At 42.7% G+C, this 18,267-nt stretch overlaps 1 protein-coding gene across 1 annotated transcript in view; it reads left to right on the top strand.

Annotated features, from left to right (window-relative positions):
* CCDC178 (coiled-coil domain containing 178) overlaps window positions 1-18,267 on the top strand; it is a 348,866-nt gene that overhangs the window by 218,832 nt on the left and 111,767 nt on the right. The window contains exon 18 of the mRNA XM_090039907.1: window positions 9,114-9,263. Coding sequence (XP_089896033.1) covers window positions 9,114-9,263 — 150 coding nt within the window. The remainder of the gene's footprint in view (window positions 1-9,113; window positions 9,264-18,267) is intronic.

The raw sequence follows: 18,267 nt of genomic DNA, 5'->3' as shown, positions 1-18,267 counted from the left end.
AAGCAGCTCCTTGCAGACTAAAACTCTGCCAGCCTGTAAGGAAAAAGCCACTGTTTCCCATGCTTTTCTCCTAAAAGGAGAATCCATTTTTAAAGTTTGTTTGCGACACTTTCATATATTCTTATGACCAACTTTTGGGTCATGACCCACAGGTTAAGAAACACTGATTTAGTATAACTTAGTCCAGCAGTTCCCAAACTGTGGGTCACGACCCAAATGGAGTTGCATCAGCAGCAGATGGAGTTGCAGGGGTGGGGGGCTGTGGGTTGGGAGTGAAGGGCAATGCTGAGGAAATGGGGCCATAAATGGGGTCATGCTGAGGAAATGTTTGAGAAGCACTGCCTTAGTCTAATTTAATGGGCCTTGTCTGGTTTGGCCCTTAAATACCCTACCAACCTTGCAATTACAACAGCTGTGGTTAATTTTTCCATGGTACTCTCATCATTCTCTAAGTATATAAACTTGTTATAAATACTGCAGAAATGTTAATTATTTGCAAGCACTGGATATTTTGTAGCATATTAATGTCAAGTGCCCTCCTGGAAAGTACCTTGTCTATTGAAATAATTCCTAAGGGAAATAAACATCTCTTCTTTACCACAATTGATATCTTTATGTTTATTATTTCCAGTTGTGCTGTGTTTATTATTTCCAGAAGATTATTATGGTGCATACTCTTATTTAAAGATAATTATGAATGGTGTATGCATATTGCTGTTTTGGCTTACCCTCAAGACTTGAAGCATTCCATTCAAAGAGAAGCCAAGTGACTCCATCATGTCATTTTGAATATAACTCCCCAAAGAGAAGAGTTTCTACCAGATTCTGAAGGCCACAAAGTTTAGGCTCTCCCTGAATTTGGGAAATGTGTTTTGTGGAGATATACCTTGCTCTGATGCATAATCAGAGAAATACCCCTATGATGTATAATTTAAGCTCTATCAACCATTGTTCCTTACTTATGTCAGTTGCTGCTCTAGGGCCCAGTAGGAGACTGAAAGATGATGAGACAGTCCGACCTCAGCCAAACCTGAATATTGAACTGGACGGATTCAGTGGGAGCATTTAAAGAGTTCATTGTCATTTTAGAAGAATTGCCAATTCTAGCCATATGCTTAAAACAAAGAATACAGCGGGAACCAATAATACGTCTAAAACTAGAATGAGATTTTCAAGTGCACCATCTGTAACTAGTGTAGGAAAGGGAATATTGATGGAGTGTGCCCTCACCAACCTACCTCATTTAGAAGGTGAGCTGCAACATATTTTAATAGTCAGATTCCAGTTATTCAGTGCTTCCCTCTGCTGACCGGCATCCTCCCCTGTCTCACCCAGTTGAACCTGTTTTCTCTGAGATGCTTTCATTCAGGTCTCTATTTTGTGCAGATGGGTGATTGAACTGTGTAGCGGTAATTAAATGTATGATGATAAAAACTATTCATTGATTTGCCTGTTGAGATTTTAACAATTATTCTGTATCAGGTATGACAATAGCACCCTGTATCTCCATGTGTCCTTTTCCCCAGAAAAGCCTTTGTCATTATGAAAACTGAAATTAAAACAGAGCTAGCTGTTCTGTATTTAAATAGCATAAAATAAATTTATTTTTGATAACCACTTTTTGCAGTTCAATAAGAAAATGAACTCTTTCATTGTTCATCATTTGTAGTCTGTTTATGTAGCATGACTGGTTAACATATTTGTCCTTCGCTCTATACAATGATAAATGGACAGGTTAGGTCTTTCTGTTGTTTTCAGGTGAAAAATCAACTAGGTAGTAGGTTTCCCCAGACATCAGAAGCCCTTCCTCTGAATATGCTCTTTAAAAAATTGTTATTAAACAAGTTGAATGTTTACATTTAAAATGCATGCAAACAATGTGAAATGATATATACTTTTAATATAATCTTGTTGATATATTTTAGTTTTATTCATGTAACAATTTTTATGTAGAATTCATTGTTCATATTTTCTTTATATACACATTAATGTTCACAATGTGGATTTTTTCACTATGACTGGTTTAACAGTTTGATTTGTTTTAAATATGTAGTACTTTTACATTTTTAAGTTCAAATCTCAAGAGGAGTTTCAGATGATAATTACAAAGCATAAAAAATATGGGAAGAGTCACTTGTGACCTCATTTAAATAGAATGTCATAGTTTCCAACTTCTAGTTCCTTAACTTCTATAGTTATGAAACAAGCTGCATGAGAGCTCTAATAGTTTTCCATTAGAAATAATTCTATAAAATATATTTTTTTTTAACCTCTTAAGTCCATGATTTTCTTTAGGTCTTCATTGGTTTATTATCAGACAGATTTTCTTAAGTTAGCTCACTTGCTAAGAAAAGGTCCTAAAATTGTTAAAAATGCATGTATCTTTTGATGAAGTAGATTTTGTTTTACTGTTTCTTTTCCCAACTTTATGCAAGTAGGTACACCATCATTGGCCAGAATAGCAAAAATAATACAGGTGAGGTGGTAGAATTCCTCTTCAAAACTGGAAGAGAAAAGTATTTCCACCACCACCTTTTCAGCAAGACAAAATTTTTTTTTTCTGGCAATAGCCACAAGAGGCCTATGTTGAATCAATACATCTTAGAGGATTTCTGGGGTGAATCCTACTTCTTCCATAATCTGCAGAGAGATGTGGTCCCTTTCATTACCACAATGTATGCATATAACCTAAACCTTCATTTATGGTATGATCAATCCTTGCATTTATTTTTTTTTACTTCCTTGAGTTATCCAACAATGGGCAGCATAGAACACTTACTTCAACTGTAACTGATATTCCAAACTATTGTCATTGCCATAAAACACTTATGTGTACGTTAAGAGCCACAATATAATTCTTAAGTGTTGAGTTGGCTGAGTGTATATGCTATGATTTACAAGTGAAACTTGCACTTTAGTAATAGATTTTAAGGCCAAAAGGGGCTATTAAATACTCTAGCTGGGCTACAGTATTGCGAGAAGAACCTGGGGGCTACAGTGGACCATAAACTGAATATGAGCCAACAGTGTGTTTTTGTTGCAAAAGAAACCAACAACATTCTACGTTGTATTAACAGGAGTGTTTCTTGAAAAATCTAGGAAAGTGATTTTTCCACTGACACTGGTGAGGCCTTACCTGAAGTACTGAGTCCAGTTTGAGACCCTATGCTTCAAGAAAGATGCAGATAAATTGCAAGAGTACAGTGAGGAGTGAGAAAAATAATTAGAGGCCCATGAAGCATGACTTCTGAGGAAAGGCTGAAAGAAGTAGGATTATTTAGTTTGGAGAAGAGAAGACTGAGGTCAGAGAAGACTGATAACAGTTTTCAGGTACCTGAAAGGTGATTACAGAGGGGACGGAGATAGCCTTTGCTCTGTGACTGCAGTGGACAGTACTAATAACAATGGCCTCAAACTGCAGCAGAGGAAATTTAGGTTGGATATTAGGAAAAACTTTTTGACTGTCAAACATTTAAGGAAATTGCTTAGAGAAGTTGTGAAGTCTCTATCCCTGGAAATGTTCAAAATTAAGTTTGACAAAGCAGTTGGCAAGGATGTTAGTCAGGGATGATCCTGCCCTGAGTAGGGGACTGGACTAGATAACCCTCCAGCCCTGCTTTCCTTTGATCCTAAAGCCTATCTTCCTTAAAGATGCATGTAAACAAGTCCAGTGCTCCAGGGGCAGCCATGATGCCCCCTAGTGGCCAGGTGGCTCCTGTTAGGCTCTAGCTCTAAGGTACCCTCCCTTTTCTCCCTCCTGCCATGCCTTGATGTTCTTTACTGACTGTTGAAAGGGAAGCTTCCCAAGGGTCCTAGAGTAAATTCCACTCTATCCTCCTACCAGTGAATCCCTCTTGTACCTTGCTGGTCCCCAGTTCTGCCCTCACTCTAGGCTGAATATACCTCCCAGGGCACCTGTTGCCTTATAGGCTATTTGTAGTTTCCTACCTTCCCTATAGTGCCCATGCCTTGCTGGTGTTACTGTACTGTTTCATCCCTTTCAGAGGCTTCAGCTCTCCTGGCTTCAACCTCCTGTTCCTCTGGCTACAAGCCTCTGGCCCTGACCCATGGATTCAGGTCTGGCTCTCTCAGCTTCATCCCTGTCAGTAAACAGTATCCTTAGGCCCCTGGCCCTTGTGTCTCTCACTGTGGGTCCCCAGCCCCAGAATTAGCCCTTCTGGTCAGCTGGGTCCCTGGTCTTCGCCCTTCTGGGCTGACCTCTCCCCTCCAGGGCTACAACCCTGGTTCTTGCTCCTCTGGGCACTTGCATCATCCTTCTTGGGCTACGGGTCCCTGACTATGGTTTTCGCCTCTCTCCGGCTATGAGTCCCTGACTCTCGTTCTCACCCTTCTCAGGCTACAGGTCCCTTACTTGCCGTTCTCAAGCTTAATGGGGTCTCTGTCAGTCATCCAGCCAGCCTTCCCCTTCAGCCTCCGGGGCCAGACTGCCTGACCTGGCTCAAGCCCTGGGTTCGTCTCTCAGGCCCTGCCCCTTTCTGATCAGGTGACTGCTCTGGACAGGCGGCAGGTGTTCTGATTAGGCTTGCTTACTGCTTAAGCTTGTTTACTGATCTTAAGAGTAGCCTGCTGCTGCTGCTGGCCTAGCCACTGCATCATTGCCTTAGCTCCTAAGCTGCATTCTGCCTTGCAGTACTATTACTGAGTAGCTAGCACTGCAGTAGATACTCTGCTGCCCATGCAGGCTTGGCTGTAGAGGACTGCTGCAGCACAGCTCACTCTGCCATAGGCATTCCTCAATAAACCCCTGGAAACCTGTTCTCCTGCGGCCTATAATAAGTAGCCTTCCCCACCTGAGGATCTCCCTGCTACTGTTTCTTCCTTAAAGTAACAGGAGCCTTAGGCTCCCTGTTATAGTGTGTAATGTTGATTTGAAGACATTTCCTTTGGTACCACTTCTTTGGTAGTTTGTTCCAATCTTTAATAATTATCATATGAATTTGCACTGTTTTTTGTTATGCCTTTTTCAGCTATATTAAAGAGACCTTTCATACTCATTTTTTTCTCCCATTGAAGGTATATACTTTAATGAAGTCACCTATTACTGTTTCTGATAAACTAAATAGCTCTAACACTCTTATTAGCAAGCATTTTCTCCAGTCTTGAATCACTTTTATACTATTTTTCTAATCCCTCCAATTTTTCACCATCTTCTTTACCATGTGGAGAACAGCACTATCGTCAGGATTCCACTATTAGTATCTCACTGGGCATATTCACAAGTAAAAATGCCTTCCCTATTCTGACTGGCCACTCCTCTACTTATTCATCTAACAGTTACATTGGCCATTTTTACTAAGACAGTACACTGAGAGAACAAGGTGAATTGTTTGTCCTTATGGACCTCGAGTCCTTTTAAGTCACTGCTTGTTTGGGTACAGTCCCCACTTTCTGTAGGGACCCTGCATTCTTTGTTCCTAGATATGTGACCTTACCTTAATATACCTTGAGCCAGAAACCATCTTTTTGTTTTGTGTTTGTACAGTTTATAGCATGCTACGATAGTGGTCCAAGATGAGGGCTACTATATGTTTTGGTATTAAAAACATTCAGTATTGGTTGGGGATATTCTGCAGTGGCAGCAGCTGCAGTACCTATACAGTGAGGAGAGTGTGGTAGCAGAGTGGTGTTTCATAGTGGATCCACAGATCTGAGTTTGGACCTTACTACAGAATTGTATGCAAAGTTGGTTCACACTGGAATGAGCAGGTACATGGTCATTAGGCTTGGGAACCAAACAGATGGATGGACATTATGCTGACAACTGTATGCTTTGGCTACAGATACTGGTATGAATTATACAAGCTAACTTGATAAGCCACCTAAGTTTGGGACAGACCTTGTTCCCGAATATGAACTTAGATACAATTAAAGCTTGCTTAAATCTTGTAATTCAGCTATATTGGGGGGGGGTATTTTTTGTGATTTGTCATAACCAAAATTTCTTCTATAGAAATGGGGCGGGGAGGGGACACGGGACTATTTCAGAGGATTAATTCCACACAAAAAACCCCACCTTTTTCCAGTATGGCTGGTGTTTTCTCTTTCATTCAAGAAACTCAATAACAGGTTTCCATTAGCAATTTGCCTGCTGGTGACTGCCTGGGTGACCACCATCTTCTCTCAAAGCTTCCCCTAATTGGAGAACCATAAGCAATACATCAAATAAAATAGCTGTCCCAAGAAGTTGATACAGCTATACTGCTGTAAAGTATTCCAAACTTCTGGTAATAAGAGATGGCTACAATTTTTGGTCAATCACCTGCTGGCTGCTTGGCTTAAAGTGGCGGGCATCAACAGTACCCTGCCACATACATGAAAAAAAAGATGTTTCAGTCGGTTTTAAATAGTAACTGACTCTTGTAATTTAAAGGATCCAAAGTCCATAGCTGTCATATTATTGCATGTCATAGTATATTCCTAAACAACGTTTCAGAATGAAATGTGACAGTTTTATGGAAAATTTCCTTTTCCATTTCAATTTCTGGGGAAATTTTGAGGGGGTTTTTTAATCCTGATTTGGAAAATATAAGGAATTTCAAAATGTCATTACTTCCTTTGAAATGGAATTTCCAAGTTTCAGCCACTTCTAATGGTAGCATTTTCTTTTTTGGATTTTGTTCAGGGGTTGTTTACAAAAAATATTAATTAAATTCCTAGACCAAGACTAAGTTAAAGGTTGAGTGTGTGCAATGCATGTATAAAATGAGGAATCTAAGTTAATATACATTACACAATGTCTGATTTTGCAATAACTACAACATTATAAACCCATGAAATTAGAAGTCCAGTTAAAACTTAAAAGCAATCTGAACATTTTAAGCTAAAGAAATGTGCATTAAGGCATCCAAATAACCAGAATCCTTCTCAATAGTGACAGCATGGAGGGAAAATCAGTTTACTCTGATTTGGGAAAAACAACTACTAAAATGTCTTAACGTTAAATATGTGGTTCTTGAATTGTGCCAGTAATAGTATATATTTTGTAAATAATGAGATCATTTAAAAGTTTAAATTATTGCTGTAAAAGATTTGTGAGATGTTTTAGAAATTACAGACATTTATATTATAGTATTTTTATGACTAAGGAGAACTCATGTAATAGCCGAGAAAAAATATTTGTTTCCCAAGTTACTATTGTACTGCTTTTGATTATTGTTTCCCCCACAGATAATTTATTGTTAGTATTCATCTACAATAATGGTGCTCATACTTTTAGCCTCCTGGGCCAGATGAATGGCATGGGGCCAGTCTATGGGCTGAATTGGGGCCCATGTCACCCTCACATGCTGGGATCAGTCCTTGGAGCCCCACACCACCTCTGACTAACCAGGGCCAGATCTCAGTGGCAGGTGGGAGTCCCCAGGAACTGATCCCAGCATACAGGGGCCAGACAGAGGCTGTGCAGGGCTCTGGGGCTTGATCCCAGCCAGGCAGAAGTGGTACAGGGACCCATGAGTTTGGGCTCCCAGGTTCCACGCTGCCCCCACCTGTGCCTCCCATGCTGGGATTGAGTCCTGTGCTACCCTGCATGCCCAGTCTAGCACACAGGACTACGTCCTGCAGAGCTTCCCACAGGATCCGTGGACCAGATGACATGGCTGTGGGGGCCAGACATGGTCCACAGGCCAGGAGTTGAGTACTCCTGACCTACAGCATACTGAGTAAAATCCTGATTCCATTAAATGAATTTATAAACCACAGCCTCACCAACTTTGTATGTTCTGAACAAATGTAGAAGATGGAGAAGGTTACAGAGGTGAATTTTCCAGCCAGGTGGCACTAGAGGACTGCTTCCTGGGCCACCCATACCCTTAGGGGAACCCATTACTTCACAATGGGCCCTCTTTCCTGTCTGGAAAGGGGGCCAGGCTGTCATTAGACAGTTCTCCAAGTTTAAAATCACCTTATATGCAATGTGAAGAAACAGACCTGGGGACAGTTCCCCAGATTTTAAATTGCCACGTATGCCACCCAGGTGGGTGACACCAGGGTGGAGATAGTCTCTCTGGCCCTGGACCCGGTTCTTCACCCCTGAGGCCTTGCAAATCCTACTCCTGCCACCCAACTGGTTGTTGGGGCAACGTTTAAAGGCCATGGACTGGGAACTGAGCTTGGGGACAGCTTCCCCAAGCCCAATTCCTGATTCCAAGGAATCTATTCTGACTGCAAAGCTGCCCAAGCCTGGGCAAACTTGCAGCCACAGCACAAGTGTTTCCTTCCCCTGCGTGCCTCCAATTCCACTGGGAGGCATGCAGGGGAGCAACAGGCAGTTCTTCCATGGCAGCCTGCTAGAGCACAGGGAGTATTGCAGGTGCTGGAAAATGATGACCTCCACAGCCCTACATGCCTTCCGGTGGAACTGAAGGACTGCACCAAGTGGGGGCTTTTATTCCATGGGAGGAACCCTCCCAGCTGGGGGGAAGGTATTTTCCTGGGATTGGACCCTCCTGAGACTTGGGGTGACCTCTAGCCCCACACCTGCCTCCCACTGTACTCCTCCAGGTTGAACCAGAGGGACTCTGCTACAGAAGTGGGGCAGAACACAAGGGGCAGAGTCCCCACAGGGTTCCCTAACAGCTCACCCCTATGTGAAATGAGAGCCAGTGCATTCTTTCCTGCCCTCTCACTTGAAGGGATAGATAGCAGAGGACTGAAATACTGGGTCTCTCTCTCTCCTAAGAGAAGCATACAGGAGTTCAGGTTAGGACAGGGAGATTTTCACATTGGGGCAGGGAGAGGTAACCAGTATATCTCCTTGCAGAAGGACCATTTTTCTTGCACAAGAAAGCCCTTGAACATCTTTACACTGTCCTGCTGGTGCTGAGAAAAAGGCTTTTCTCTTGGCCCAAGTAGAATATTTGTATGCAAGCTGAATAAACTAATATGAAAAGCAAGGGTTTTTTTGGTGAACATTTTTATTGAGCCAGTGTTATAGTTGGGATAGATATTAGATGAACTTTTGGGCACAAAATATCCTCATTTTGGTCTGGGCATTTTCTGTGTATCAGTTCAGTTCTAAAAGTTAACCAAAATTTTATGGTGTTTTAAGTATGCATTTTTCATTGATTGTAATCAGTAATCTTTCTCTTTAGGTGGCACTGGAACAGACCTTAAAAGAAAATTTTTGCTTAGCTCAAGAGTATCAGAACTTTCAGAACTATTACTTAAATGATAAAGGCAACCTTATGGATCTCTATGACAACAAGGTCAAAGTAGAAGCTGCGGTTAGAGATCATGAGGAGGTACAGTACTACTGTAGCATATCAGTTCTTTTCCTTGTTTCCTAAAATTAAACTACTTATTATTATAGCTATTTAATTAGAAATTAGATAATTATGAAATTTGTAGCATACATTCTTATGTTTTCTTAATATGGTATTCTCTGCATTTTCATTTGCAGAATATTTCTCTTTTATTGACTGTTACACATGAGTTTTACTAAGAATAGTCTATAAGAACATGTAAGGTTTCACATTTACTTATCCTTTTTTAGATTAAACTATATCCATTTTCAGTACTTTTGCATCACTCATTTTGTTAAGAATCCTTCCATAGGGGAATCTTGGTTGGAATTATCTTTATAAAGAATTGGGAATTCTTTGAGAGCTACATTTGGCCAGTCCAGGCAAAGATGATAATACTTACACTTTCAGCATGATAACAGTTTCTTTATAGTTAAAGTTATAGCTGAATTTGTATGTTGTACAACAATCATATGAATGTCAAAACTACCAAGTTAGAGCTAATCCAGAGTAGAATTTTTCTGTAACAGAGCAGTTCACTGGACTGGAAAAAACTCTTTATTATTTTTACACATTGTAATACAAACACTAAACAAAAAGGTGAGAGGTGAAACCTGGTTTGCTGAACTTCCCTAATAGAGATGTAAGGGATGTGTACATTGCTTCTTGCTGACACCATGAGCATGGCAGGGAAGCACACCCCAGCTACTCACTCCCACCCCTAGTTTACCAAATCCAGGAAGCAGATGCATATTGAGCAGGGTTTGCATCCTGGGCAAACTGTGCAGGAGAACAAGGTTGTTGGGGGAGAGCAGGGGGGTACTGTTGAGCACCAGAGAGGTGGGGGGTTCTGATAGTAGGGGAGGGGGGCAGGAGTCTTACCTACCCTGGGGACACAAATATAGTCCTTGGCTTCTGATGCTGAGGCCACCACCATTGCCACAGCTGCAGCATGGTTTGCCCACCTCAGTTGTTCTTTTAGCAGCAGTGCAGCATCCATGCACCTAGCTGCTGCTGCAAGAGCAACACTGTAGGGCTGCTTTTGCTGCTGGAATATGGATTTCATGGAGCTAGGGACAATTCTGGTGCCCCTTTTCAAATGGAACTCAGAGCTGCTGCCCCACTTGCCTATCCCTAGTGGACCAGGAAGTTGGGCAATACAGCTACTCTGAAGTAGTCCTGAGCATGTGCCAGTTAGCATGTCTTGAGACAAACACCCTGAGAGGTTATGTACTACTCTAAAAAAGGATACCTTGCCTAGTTTCTCGCAAAGTGCAAGCAAGTTTGAGAGATGAGCTCCTTCAAGGTACTCCTGGTTTGGGCACAGCAGCTATGTAGACATGCCTGTAGAAGCCAAGAGAAAAGTGGCACAACTACTAAGTAACTGTACCATATCACAGGATTGTTGGAAACTTATACTTTCATTTTTCAGTAAAAAGTGCCTATACCCATCTTTTCCCCCTAAAGATAGATCTCAGCCACCAGTAAACAATCAATCAATGTATTCTTGTTGACCATAGGGCCTTCCATTTTTCACAGCATAAAAAGTTTAGGGAGTCAAAGTATATGACTAACTACTCTTTTGAGAAGAAACTAAATATTTAACATGCTGGAAAGGTGGTAAGTAGTTTTCTTCCACAAATCTCTGCATTGATTTGTGAGGGTCTGTTATAGACTATGTCCTGTAGAATTGCTGTAGTGAATAGTTTAGTGTTTCCTTAATGACCTGAATGTTGAAATAGGTAGATCATGTACCTTCAGTCTTCTACAAAGAAAAATGCTCGGCCTGATAGCTTAAAATCTGAACTCTGCCTCCAGTTGACAGGAAGTGTACCTGTTCTCTAAATTTGGTGTTTCCAGAGTGGTTTTGGTGGTCATAGCTGGTATGCACATTATAAATATAAACCACAATGATGCTGTTTGGAAGAAAATATATGATGATGAGTAGGGACCTACTCAAATCAAGGAGACAGGCATCTGACTTTGTGGGCTTCTTCTGGCAGGCCCTCCCCATATCTCTGATTGGCCAAGGACCCCAGTAGCTCCACCCCTTGCCACTAATTGGCTGGAGGGCTGCCTGTTATGTGGCCCTGGCCCTCACAACTGACGGGTGAAGAAGAGTGTGGCCATACAACAGGCAGCCCTCTCAGTGGCAAGGGGTGGGGCAGCTGCCACCCTGACTGCTTCCCTTCATGCCAGCAGCACCCCTACCCCCATATCAGGCTGCAACAGCCATAGCAGCCATGAGAACAACTGCCTCCCACTGGGGAGCCAACAGTTTATTTTTAGTAAGGTTTTTTTCCCATGAATTTCATGAACATTTCTCGAATTTGCTTACAATGCCTGATTTTGCAATTTCCGCAAAATTGCAAATAGAGTAGGTCCCTTATAATGAGTCAGTATATATTATTGCTGGTTTTTACCCTATTTGCAGATACAAGAATGGTAAAATATAGTGGTTTTGAATGGCATTTTTAACAAGGTCTCATTTCAGGCCTCAAGAAACTTGTTTTTAAAAAATATATTGTTTATTTGTAAGATTTATAACGCAGTTATGATTATACTGCTCTTCTGTAAACTTATGACTAGCTATGCAATGCATACATACACATATCATTGCCTCAACTGGGATTTGTAGTAACATCTAGGCTTTCTGACAGCACTTCAGTGCCATTCAGTGGAGGTGTATGAAAGGAGAAGGACTTCTGTTTAAAATATTAACTTTAAGGAACTATAATCCATTACTAATTAATTTCTTTTTTGATAACTTTTGACTTTTGCAAGTGAAGAACTAGTCCAATTGGAAAGACAAAATTATTCAGAAAAATTTATAAATTTTGACAAAGGAAGAACAGACATTGGTTGCATACAGCTTTCATTAAAAAACAGTATGTTTTCTTCTTGGGTTTTTGCTAATAAGAGACTTACAACTGCAACAGAAAATCAATTCTGTGGGAGTGTCAGTGTAATGATTTTTCTGGTTGCTGTACTATACGTATACATCACAGTGATATGAACATTTGAGAAGAAGAAAATTGTACTCATCCTTCCCTAAATCCCAAGAATTCTCTTTCTGCTATATGTAGTTGGAATATATGTTACATATATATGTAATAATCATCAGAAGCTAACTTTCTGACATGAAGATTTTTAAAAGTAAATAGCAATTTTTTACCTTGTTCACATTATCATCATCTTGTTTTGACCTGCATTTCCTGCCTTAGCAAGTTTAGCAGACATGCTTTGTATTGCTAAATAACTACCTTGTTCAACACCAGAAATGGCTCTATTTCAGTAATGGATAAAGTAATTCTTTTATACCAGGTTGGGCTACATTATGTTTCTGTGGGCAACTGAGCACTGTAGTAGAGGAAACATTTGTAGTATTACAGAACTGGTGAATATAGGATATGTGCCTGTAAACAGCATAAATCTCCTAGGGTCATTGGGTAAGCCAGGGCCACACTTTGGAAAGGAAGGGGAATACCCATTCTTCACTAATGTCCTCGAACTGGACAGGACATTATCCCAAGGATATTTTTCTTATCCCAAGGATATTTTTAAAATTGTATATATGTTTCAGAACAAATCTGAAATATCTCAGTGCAAATCAGAGAAAGAGAGTGGGAGACAGGTTCAAGTCCCTGTTCTACTTGGCCAGGGACAGTCATTCAAAAAGTCTGAGCCTGAATTGATTCAGTCTTTACAGGCTAGTCTAAACTGCATACGTTGAACCAGTTTGGAACTGCACAGACATTCCCTCTGGACTGAGGAAATGCTGGAACATGCCTGCAGCACCTCAGGCTAGAAGCCAGGAGGGGAGTGCTAGAGCAGCCTTCCCTTGCCTTCTACAATGCTGAACAGAGGAGAGGCATGGCCAGGCATCGGCAGGACACTCTGATTAGGGAGGGGTGTAAACCCCCACCCTGCCTGTGTCCCAGGCTTTTCCCCACTCGCTGCTCAAGGGGCAGGACTGTCGTCAGACCCCAACCCCCGGCTAGCACTGAGGCAAAGTGGGGGGGTGTGCAGTGCATACATCTGTTGATGATACTGAGCTTTTCAGTCTCCCTCTTCCTGCTTCTTCATACTGTCTGCAACAAACATGAGAGGCAAGGGAGCCAACAGGGGGCTGATAACACACCATTTATTAGCCCATCAACAAACCAAAAGCTTCTATCATTAGTTCAAGTTCTTAAACAGCTTTTTCCAAGGAAGGAACTGAAGGAGATTACCAGCTGACCTGTTGATTAGCTCCAAAAAGCCCTAAGCCAACACTCTGCTGTTTGCCTGTCCCAGTGAAATTGGAGACACACACACACAGACACCTCTCAGCATTAGCTGGCATATCACATACCTAGGATCCATGGGGATGGGGTCTGTGCTATGGGAGGTGGGGAAATTCCTGCTTGAACATCAAGGTGGGGACAGGGGGACGCTAGGCAGACCCTGCTGTGCTTGCAGTCTCTGCCAGAGCTCTAGCTAGGGAGCAGAGGGGCGGGGCCAGCCCTGTACTCTGGAGCAGATAGCACAATCCAGGGTGCACAACATCTGGGATGCTGGCGATTGTGGTTTAACTTAAACTGGGAAGGGGTCTGGAACAGACATTGCATAAGCTGGTCTGACCCAAATCGGTTAAGTCTGATACTACATTCAGCCATGTTTATCTTAAACCAGTTTCAGCCATTTTGCAACTGGTTTATGTGCACTGGACATATGTTCTGTTATAGTTTCTGATCACTTAACCTGGTTTATGTGTACTGTCTATTCCTGGCCCATGAGTTTGATCTAGGACTCTAGGTTTCCTATATCCTAATCACTTAGATATAGAATCAGTCTCTGTCTCCCAATTCCTCCCTTGGATCTTTTCTTCTTCAGACAACTAAATATATATTCACTGAGCTACAGAGAGATTGAGTCTATAGTTTGTGATTAAGGTGCTCATTTGAGAAGTAGAATCAGTTACTAGGATGTTCTAAGGTACGTACAGTGCTTACTCTCAGTCTAATTCTGGTTCTCTCAGTCACTTTTGGCCAAAAATTCCATTGTGAACCAGAGATCTTCACCCTGACAAAACTTTCACTGAACCAAGTGTGTTATAAAATGCCTGACTAGGGGCATGGGCATGCCAATAACTATAAGGTAATGAGTTTGGGAATTTATAGCACATCAGCTATACTGTAGTAACTGCCAAAATGTATACTCTTACCCTTTGATAAATGAAGAGGGCAAGCTACCATGTGTTAGCTTTCATTTAGTGTCGGGTAAATACATTTCAGCAGTTACTGTGGGGTAGCTGACATGCTGTAAATCTCTGGCCTAGTTTACCTCAGGGTATTGTATTTGAATGCCCATGTCCCTTGCTCTTGTAGATGGCTTTGGTTGGCACAGCAATGGGAAAACAATCTTCACTTCTCTTGAGTTGCTGCAACTAATGGAGAATTATGATTGTTACAATTCATCTCATTCCTTTCAACTCTGTGCCTCAGTTTTGTGTTTTTGTCAATTCTTACAGTCTCAGCACATTTTTCACAATATCTGTAATTTCTTTCTCAGTTCCTAAAATCATGTAAATAGGTGAGACTCTCAGTTCTCATTTAAAAATAAGGGAAGTTTCTAGTCCTCATGATTGTGAAAAAAATTTGAAAATGTGACCTAACTATCCGAAACAACCAGAAAGTAGAGGTCAAACCAGTCTTTTTAATTTTTTCAACATCATGTTTCTTAAATCAGGATCATGACTAAGTGGAGCTGATGTATGGTTCTCAAAAACTTGATCTTTGCATTCGTTGAGGACAGGATTCACCTCCAAGGAGAATTATTCTGCACTGGTCCGGTCCTGCAGGGAGCAAACCAGGAAAGCCAAGGCTGCAACTGAACTCCAACTAGCTTCAGGCATCAAGGACAACAAAAAGTCCTTTTTCAGATATGTGGGGAGCCAGAGGAAAAGCAAGGGCAATGTTGGACCCCTGCTAAACCAGATGGGGCAACTGACACCCAGGAAAAAGCCAACCTATTAAATAGGTACTTTGCATCAGTCTTTCATCAGTCCCATGGGACACCCATGCCTGCTATGGGACAGGGAGATCTGGGTGATGGGGATCCCCTACCCTCCATAAATGTTGACCTCATGAAGGAACACCTTGAGAAGCTGGATACCTTCAAGTCAGCCAGCCCTGACAATCTGGACCCCAGGGTACTCAAGGAGCTGGCGAGCGTAATAGCCCAGCCCCTGGCACGGATCTTTGAAAACTCCTGGCGCTCTGGTGTAGTGCCCGAAGACTGGAAGAAGGCCAATGTGGTGCTGATCTTCAAGAAAGGGAGGAGAGTGGATCCGGCTAACTACAGGCCCATTAGCCTGACTTCTATCCTGGGGAAGATCTTAGAAAAGTTTATTAAGGAGGCCATCCTTGATGGACTGGCCCAGGCTAACATTCTAAGGGATAGCCAGCACGGGTTTGTTGTGGGTAGGTCTTGTTTGACCAATCTCATTTCCTTCTATGACCAGGTGACCTATCACCTGGACAAGGGAGAAGAGATTGATGTCATATATCTTGACTTCAAAAAAGCCTTTGATCTGGTATCCCATGATCACCACTTGGCCAAACTGGCCAGTTGTGGCCTTGGCTCCACCACGATCCGCTGGCTGGGAAACTGGCTCCGTGGTCGGACCCAGAGGGTTGTAATTGATGGCAGTCACTCATCGTGGTGCCCTGTGACCAGTGGGGTCCCTCAAGGCTCTGTCCTGGGACCCATCCTGTTCAACATCTTCATTAATGATGTGGACATTGGAGTCAGGAGTGGACTGGCCAAGTTCGCCGATGACACCAAACTTTGGGGCAAAGCATCCACGCCGGAAGATAGGCGGGTGATCCAGGCTGACCTGGACAAGCTCAGCAAATGGGCAGACGAAAACCTGATGGTGTTTAACACCGAAAAATGCAAGGTTCTCCACCTTGGGAGGAAAAACCTGCAGTATCCTTATAGGCTCGGCAGTGCTATGTTGGATAGCACTACAGAAGAAAGAGACTTGGGGGTCATCATTGACCACAAGATGAACATGAGCCTCCAATACGATGCTGCGGCTAGTAAAGCGACCAAAACACTGGCTTGCATCCATAGATGCTTCTCGAGCAAATCGCGGGACGTCATTCTCCCTTTGTACTCGGCCTTGGTGAGGCCGCAGCTGGAGTACTGCGTCCAGTTTTGGGCTCCACAATTCAAAAAGGATGTGGAGAAGCTTGAGAGAGTCCAGAGGAGAGCCACGCGCATGATCAGAGGTCAGGAAAACAGATCTTACCATGACAGGCTGAGAGCCATGGGACTCTTTAGCCTGGAAAAGCATAGGCTCAAGGATGATCTGATGGCCACCTATAAGTTTATCAGGGGTGACCACCAGGATCTGGGGGAACGTTTGTTCACCAGAGCGCCCCAAGGGATGACAAGGTCGAAAGGTCACAAACTCCTGCAAGACCATTTCAGGCTGGACATAAGGAAGAATTTCTTTACTGTCGGAGCCCCCAAGGTCTGGAACAGTCTGCCAGTGGAGGTGGTTCAAGCACTTACATTGAACACCTTCAAGAGTAAATTGGATGCTTATCTTGCTGGGATCCTACGACCCCAGCTGACTTCCTGCCCTTTGGGCAGGGGGCTAGACTCGATGATCTCCCGAGGTCCCTTCCAGCCCTAATGTCTATGAAATCTATGAAACATTATTGAAGGGAGAGGTACTTGATCAGCAGTCAGTGGGGAAGGATGCAATGTGATGGGTGGGAGAGAGGGAAAACTTCATAAATGGTGGCAGAAGAGAGGGAAAGACATTCAAGGAGAATATGAAAGGTAGTTGCCATAAGTGAGGTGGAGAAAATGATCAGATTTTTATGAGGGAGGCAGAGGAGAGAGGAAACAGAGCATAGAAGGGCGACCCCTCAAAAATTAAGAAAAATGTAAATAGATGGGCAAAAAAGATGGAGGAAAGACAGCAGATGTTAGATGAGTAGGCATGAGGAAGAATAGTGTGGTGGGGGAGGGAGAAAGACAAAGTATCATAGTATCATAGTGCTTAGGGTCAGAAGGGACCTAAACAGATCATCAGGTCTGACCCCCGCCCCGGGCAGGAACGGGTGCCAGGGTCATATCACCCCAGTCAAATATCTGTCCAGCCTCCTCTTGAAACCCCCCAGTGTAGAAGAGAGCACCACCCCCTTTGGGAGTCCATTCCTGAGCCTGGCAGCCCTAACTGTAAAGTAATGTCTCCTGATGTCCAGCCTGAACCTTCTGTCTAACAATTTATAACCATTATTCCTAGTAACCCCGGGTGGTGCCTGGGGGAACAGAGCCTCCCCCAATTCCTGCTGGTCCCCTCTGGTGAGATGGTAAATGGCCATCAGATCCCCTCTCAGCCTTCTCTTGTGGAGGCTGAATAGGTTCAGGGAAGGGAAAAAAACTGTGTGAGGGGACCCAAGCTGAGAAAGTTCTCGCCATGAGGAAGGGAATTGAAAGAGAGGGTAGCATTTCAGGAAAAAGAGATGAAAAATGGAAGGAGATGGAAAAGACTGACACAAGGAAGAAAAACGGTGTCTGGAAAGACAAATATCCATAAAAGTTATATAATAAAAGATGTAAGGAGGAAAGAAAGCTATTGATCAAATAAACTTCAAAATATTTTTAGGACTGTTCAATTAGAACTGTTCAATAGACAGTGTGGTGCCAAAATGCAACCCAATGGTTCTCTACTGGGGTGCCACAGCACTCCAGGGTACAGTGGCACCCTTTCAGGGGTGCTGCAACACAGGCACCACCATGGTGGTGGCCAGGTGGAATTTCCCTGTGCCCCTTGTTGCACAGCCAGATAAGCCTAAAGTAAGCAGGAGTGCCCAGTCCTGCCACAGCCCTTCCCTTGTTTAACCGAAAATACACATGTTTTTCTTGATTTCTTTATATGAGAGGGCCTTTCTTCTTTAGGATGACAAGGATTTGAGAGCACTGTTATACTTGACCTACTGGC

The sequence above is a fragment of the Crocodylus siamensis genome, chromosome 3, assembly GCF_052110815.1.
Source record: "Crocodylus siamensis isolate JL-2025a chromosome 3, ASM5211081v1, whole genome shotgun sequence".
In the NCBI taxonomy this organism is placed as follows: domain Eukaryota; kingdom Metazoa; phylum Chordata; order Crocodylia; family Crocodylidae; genus Crocodylus; species Crocodylus siamensis.
Note: the sequence above shows the minus strand (reverse complement) of the source record. Positions and strands in the feature narration are given on the sequence as shown.